We start from the raw sequence: 6,799 nt of genomic DNA, 5'->3' as shown, positions 1-6,799 counted from the left end.
TTTTTTTTTTTTCTTTTTTTTTTTTTTTTTTTTTCATTTATCTGGACACTTTATGAAGTACTTAGTTATCATAACCAAATAACTTCCAATTTTTTAGGCATTTGGCATAGCTACTGATGAAAACTTTGTTATCACCACAACAAACAGGAAGGAAATTACAGAAGACAACTTCAGTAAGTATCTTAGATGGCAAAATAAATGCAACTATTTCTTATATTTATTGTAAAGACCGTATGATTGTTTATGACATGCAATAATTAACTGGAAGTACAAATCCTATAATCGTTTGCTAAGAACTGTGACAAAATTTACTTTCACAAACAACTTTTTAACAACTACTTGTTAGTATGATGACAGTTGCAAATTCTGTAGATGATAGGAAAAAATGGCATGTAAATATCTGTCACTTGAGAAAACTTGCATTATTAAGCTTGCAAACATGAAAAGATTTTAAATTAAACTTTGTTGCTAAGTGGACGAGTAGTCAACGGCTAAGAAAACAGAGAGATACCTGAGGCTAAATCTGTACTGTTTTGGAGAGCAGAAGTTGATTGGTGCAGTGAATGCTCTTCAGTGTACTTTGTATTTCATCTTCACTGCAGGCGAACTTGTTCAAGATGGAGTTACTTTATATCTGCTGCAGTCAGTTGATCAAATGCTGCTTTTGGCAACCAAGGAGCGAATTGACTTCCTGCCCCACTATGATACACTTGTTAAAAGTGGGATGTACGAGTATTATGCCAGTGAAGGACAAAATCCTTTGCGTAAGTACTTGCCAAAATAATTTTGTGTAAATGGTGTTTATATGAATATAATGTGGTTACAAGCAATTTAACTTTTCGTTAAAGCTTGTGGTCTTAACTGTAAAAGAAAAATTAACTTACGTTCTTTATACAAGTTTTTGGTTGGTTAAAAGTGGCTCAGAATGGTCATGTAAGAATCCCAATTAACAGAGGTACCTCCTCAAATACTTCTTAAAGAACTTTGACTATTTTAGAAGTAAAATGACTTCAGTCTTGTTAATAGTCTTGCCAATGTCATCCAGACAGGTCAGCATTTATGTTATCATGTTGTCTCATGTACTGACTTTGAACTTGGTGATCAGTTTTTATATGAGCTACTGTAGAATTTTGTCTGCTGTCCCATCTGTGGCTCTGCAAGGCTTAACTTAACAACAAGAACAAGTATTTCTTTAAAAGATAGTGTTTTAGTTTTTATCTATCTGTTATATTAAATATGTAACCAGCACTTAGTATTGTTTTATTGAAAACACTAATTTCTTTTTTATGGCTTCTCTGAAAATTCTGTCTGTGGCTATGATAACTTTTTAAGTATTGTACATACTAGGTACAGCAGGCTCAAAATTGTACAGAAAAAAATGCAAGTATCAGGAGTCAAGCATTATACCATTCCCACAGCAGTTTCTGTTTCAAAGCAACCTCAACAAAGTCTGTAAATAGCAACTGTGCTTTTAAGTACCATTCTCCTTTTGCTCCTTTCCCTTTTCTCAATTCTTCAGTTTTGGGGACTCAAAGTGTGCTAATAGTTTGGTCAGTGATATGTGTATTTCTGTGCACAGGAATTGCTGTATTAGACCTCATGAAGCATTCTGTCTAGATCTGTGCTCTGTTCCTCCCAGCAGCTGGTATCAGATATCTGAGAAATACTAGTGGAACAGAAAGGCCATGCAGAAATGCAACAAAAGTGATTTGGGGATTTTCAAGTTCTTGCCTATGGACTGTTCTATTTTTATGTTGTTCAGAAAGTAACTGGACGTCTTTAGCATGGATGATATTTTGTGGTGTTGAGCCTTCAGCTTAATTGCATGTGATGCAGTGTGGTTTTGTGTATGTTGAACTAGTTACCCTTTTTTTTCACCTGTTGACACTACTTTGTATGCTGGGAGAGATCATAAAGCATTGCTGGCAGATTGGCTAACTTAGGGAATCACACTTTAAACTAACAAACTTGGGGGTTAGGGTGCAAAGCCCACACTAGTAAGCTCTACGTGCTAGTGTACTAACAAGCACTAGGGTGGATGAGCGCACCTACTGGAGTAGTGAGGAATGACCCCAATCCTCCACAAAGGTTCCACCAAAAAGGTGAGACAGCGGTCTAACTGAAGTGTCTTAATACCAATATATGCAGCGTGGATAACAAACAGGAGGAGCTGGAAGGCTATGATCTGATCACTGTCACTGAAACTTGGTGGGATGACTCACAAGATTGGAGACACTGCAATCCCCAGTATGTGCTCAACAATCCAGCTCTCACTCTGTTTTCATGGTAATAAACAGCACTGCAATCAGTTGGTTTGTCAGAAGGAACTGTTACATCTCCTAAGATCTTTATGATGTCATTCAATGCTGCACTTCCTTTAAGTGTTCGTGTAATTTGTAGCTACTGCTCATCTCCCACGAAATGCTGAGAATTCCCTTGGTAGGAAAACATCTTTTTCCTTCTCTCAACAGGCTTCAGAATAATAGTATGAGATGAAAATGGATAATGCACACATATGTTCAGTTTTCCTTTAGTGCCTCACACACATGATTCTCTTTCCTTTTCCCTCCTTTTCTTCATAAAAGAGGTTTTCCACTTCTGTTGCCTTGTGTTATGATCATTTCCCTTTACATAACTCCAATGATAACCTCTTGTGTTATGCAGAGATTTTGCATCAAGGTCAAATCTGCCATCCACATGTAAAAATACTTCATTTTACAATGTGGTTTGAATGTAAAATATACAGCATCTTTGACAGATTTGTGTTCCAGAAGTACGGAAACAGGAAGAAAGTATATCCACAGGAGAGGAAAAGACTTTGAACAAGCTTGTCAGTGTCTGTGTGCCCAGATGTCAAAGTTTCTTGACAATTTGCTGTAGTTTATAAACATTTTGAACTTTTGTTTGGTTCCATCTGGCAGTATCATCAATGTACATTTGCTATTTTCTCTTCCTGTGTACTATTACCCAAAAGCCTGAAGTGTATTTATTCATGAGTCTGAGAAGTTACTTAAATATGGGATCTCAATGTTGTCTTTTTGAAGTCCGTTGATTTTATTTTAGTAGGAAAGCAAACTTCACTACTACTAAGGGAAAAGTAAACTTTTTTCCTACATTTTCATCTGTCAAGTTATTGCTAAAGCAGCTTGCTAGGGTGCTTTAAGTCATCGCTTTCTCTAAAAGAGAGTGAACCAGCTTCAGGCATTTGCAAGAAACTTCTAATGTGCGTTTAAGCCATTTCTTGATCTTGTCTGTACTCTGCAACACATGGCACAGGGAAAAGGAGGATTCCTGCTCTCTATGTACTGCATGTGTTCATATTGCTAAAACAAAAGCCTTTAAAATGGTCCGAATCACGGAATTGTTGGAGCTGGAAGGGACCTCCTGGAGATCATCTAGTCCAACTCCCCTGCTAAGCATAATTGCCTATAGCACATTATTCAGCACTGCATCCAGGCGGGTCTTGAAAATCTCCAGAGAAGGGGACTCCACAACCTCCCTGGGCAGCCTGTTCCAGGGCTCTGTCATCCTCACCGTAAAGAAGTTCTTCCTCGTTTTTGAGTGGAACTTCCTGTGTTCAGCTTGTGCCTGTTTCCCCTCGTCCTGTCACTGAGAAACACTGAAAAAGAGTCTGGCTTCATCCTCCCTCAAACCACCCTTTAGATACTTATAAGCATTAATAAGGTCTCCCCTCAGCCTTTTCTTCTCCAGGCCAAAAAGTCCCAACTCTCTCAGCTTTTCCTCATCAGGGAGATGCTCCAATCCCTTAATCATCTTTGTTGCCCTACACTGGACTCTTTCCAGTAGTTCCCTGTCTCTCTTGAACTGGGGAGCCCAGAACTGGACACAGTATTCCAGTTGTGGCCTCACCAGTGCAGAGTAGAGGGGAGGAATGACCTCCCTCTACCTACTGGTCACACTCTTCCCTATGCAGCCCAGAATTCCCTTGGCCCTCCTGGCGACAAGGGCACATTGCTGGCTCATGGATAGTTTACTATCCACTAGGACCCTCAGATCTGTCTCCTCAGAAGTGATTTCCAGCAGGTCCATCCCTAACCTGTATTGATGTCTGGCATTCTTCTTCCCCAGGTGCACGACCCTGCAATTGCCCTCACTGCCCCCTCATCTAGCCCACACTTCCTCAGTTTCCTAATGAGGATGTTATGGGAGACAGTGTCAAAAGCCTTGCTGAAGTCAAGGTAGATGAGACATCTGCTGCTCTCCCCTCATCCAGCCATCTAGTTATAACATCATAGAAGGCTATCAGATTGTTCAAGCAAGATTTACCCTTGGTAAATCCATGTTGACCACTTACAATAACTTCCTGTTCTCCAACGTGTTTGGAGATGACATCCAGAACAAATCGCTCCATTATTTTCCCAGGGACAGAGGTGAGACTAACTGACCTGTAGTTTCCCAGGTCCTCCATCTTGCCCTTTTTGGAGACTGGAGTGATATTTGCCTTCCTCCTGTCTCAGGTACTTCTCCTGTTCTCCATGACCTTTTGAAGATGATAGAGAGTGTCCCAGCAATAACATCTGCTAGTTCTCTCAGCACTCATGGGTGCATCCGATCTGGGCCCATGGACTTATGGCTGTCCACTTTGGCCTAGTGGTCTCTAACCCAGTTTTCCCCGACAGAGGGAAAATCTTCCTTTCTCCAGACCTTCCCCCTTGTTTCCAGGGCCTGGGATTCATGAGGGACAGCTTTAGCAGTGAAGACCAAAGCAAAGAAGACATTCAGTAACTCCGCCTTCTGTGTGTCTTCCACCGGTAGGGCACCCATTCATCAGTGGGCCTACATTTTTCCTAGTCTTCCTTTTGCTAATGATATACTGAAAGAACCTCTTCTTGTTATCTTTAACTGTAGCGGCCAAGATGAGTTCTGCTTGGACTTTTGCCACTCTAATTTTTCCCCTGCATAGCTTCACTACGTCTCGATACTACTTGTGGTCATAGCCCTTCAGTCCTAAGGAGACTACAGTTGTCAAGACTACAAACAGAATAGCGTTTAGATCCATTTCTGTAATGATATTATTGGTATTTTTTTTCTAATGTGTTACTAATTCTCACTCTTGGAAGTAATTTGTGAAATTGTGCAGTAAGGCAGTTAATAACATTTGAAAAACAGCTATACTAAGCTATTTGTCTACTTTTGATTATTATGTGCTAAAATTGTTATAGGAAATAGGAGTTTTGAGCATGTGTAAGTATACTGCAGCTGATGCTCCTTATTTATATAATCTCTAAGGGCAGTTTCATGTGTTGATACAGGGCCATTTTTCTTTTATGTAATACTAGGTATGGATCGCGTAACTGATGCTCGACTCCTGTTGTTAGCAGTAAAGAAAGTTGCAAAGAAACTGACAACTGTTTTTATATTTCAAAACCAGCTTGAGGGAAAGTGCCAAATGCGTCAGTGGTGTTATAAGATATTAATACTCACAGGATTTATTTTGCAAGACCGTGTGTGTAATTCGCATTGTATCATTCTGAAGAACCCTACAAATTGTAGGGAATAAAACTTGACACACTGAATGGAAATGTCTATTCACTAGGGCTGATCAGAGTGAATTAATTTGAACTTGATACACTTTTTCAGATTTATGCTGTTGTCCTCTAAAGTTAGTTCGTCTAACTTGAATTAGGTAAAGACTCACAAGTGCTAAATGTTTAGAAACAACAAACTTGTGCAAGTAGTTTGGCTTACTATTTCTGCTATGTATTGCCACATATCTGACACAACTTTGGTTGTATTTACTGTTCAGTCCTTCAACCATTTTTACAATTTTCATTGTGGGCTTTTTTTGTAAACAAATAACTTTCTATTTTGGAAATTGTGCAATATTTCCATTCAGTTTGTTCTTTTGGGTTTTTTTTCAATGAGTTCATTCTTTCCTCAATATTTTAACAAGTCAAAGTCAGTTTTTTACATACTTTGGACTTTCATATGAATCAAATTTATTCCTAATCATAGAAAAGGACAAGTTTGTCTTGTGGTAAGAAGCCTGTTAGTTCATGGTTCCTAAGTACTTCTAATAATTGTGTTCTTACCGTTAACAGTGATATGAGAAATTCAACAATAAAACAAATCATAATGTATATGTACAAAAGCTTGCTTTTTTTTTTTCCCCCTTATATCAACACATTAAATAACTGTGATGGTTCTGGCAGTGCCTACCTCTTTTCTGTGTTTAGGGAATGTGTTATCCTAATTATTTAGAAGGAACTAATGTGAGTGTATGTCTGTTTTCTGAGTGCTGTCTTTTAAGAACAAGATTTTAATAGGATAATTTTTCTTCAATTTCTTTAGCATTTGCTCTTGCTGAGTTGATTGACAATTCTCTGTCAGCTACGTCACAAAATACTGGTATTCGGAGCATACAGATAAAATTGGTAAGATAGAAATATTCCCCTTTTTTTTCAGGTGTAGTTTGCATTATCTTTTTTTTTCCTAGTGCTCCTTGTTTGTTTGTTTGTTTTTCCCAAACAGTTATTTGATGACTCGCAAGGAAAGCCAGCCGTTGCTGTCATTGATAATGGAAGAGGAATGACTTCTAAACAGCTTAACAACTGGGCTGTATATAGGTTGTCAAAGTTTACAAGACAAGGTGACTTTGAGAGGTCAGAAAGCTTTAATCATTTTTACAACAATTAGCAAACTCTGTGAAGGTTCATGGAATATTGTTTTAAGACATATATCTATATCAACACTTAGTTAGAAAACAGAGAAGCATCATAACACATAACTGGTCTTCTAATATTATGATACTGTGATAACATTTTTTTTTTTTTTTTTT

At 38.3% G+C, this 6,799-nt stretch overlaps 1 protein-coding gene across 1 annotated transcript in view; it reads left to right on the top strand.

Moving 5' to 3' along the window:
* SMCHD1 (structural maintenance of chromosomes flexible hinge domain containing 1) overlaps nucleotides 1–6,799 on the top strand; it is a 65,435-nt gene that overhangs the window by 855 nt on the left and 57,781 nt on the right. The window contains exons 2-5 of the mRNA XM_014938694.1: nucleotides 98–173; nucleotides 603–764; nucleotides 6,313–6,395; nucleotides 6,493–6,623. Of these exons, the coding sequence (XP_014794180.1) occupies nucleotides 98–173; nucleotides 603–764; nucleotides 6,313–6,395; nucleotides 6,493–6,623 (452 nt within the window). The remainder of the gene's footprint in view (nucleotides 1–97; nucleotides 174–602; nucleotides 765–6,312; nucleotides 6,396–6,492; nucleotides 6,624–6,799) is intronic.

The sequence above is a fragment of the Calidris pugnax genome, unplaced genomic scaffold (genome assembly GCF_001431845.1).
Source record: "Calidris pugnax isolate Ruff unplaced genomic scaffold, ASM143184v1 scaffold13, whole genome shotgun sequence".
Classification (NCBI taxonomy): domain Eukaryota; kingdom Metazoa; phylum Chordata; class Aves; order Charadriiformes; family Scolopacidae; genus Calidris; species Calidris pugnax.
This window is presented reverse-complemented; position numbering and strand designations above follow the sequence as displayed.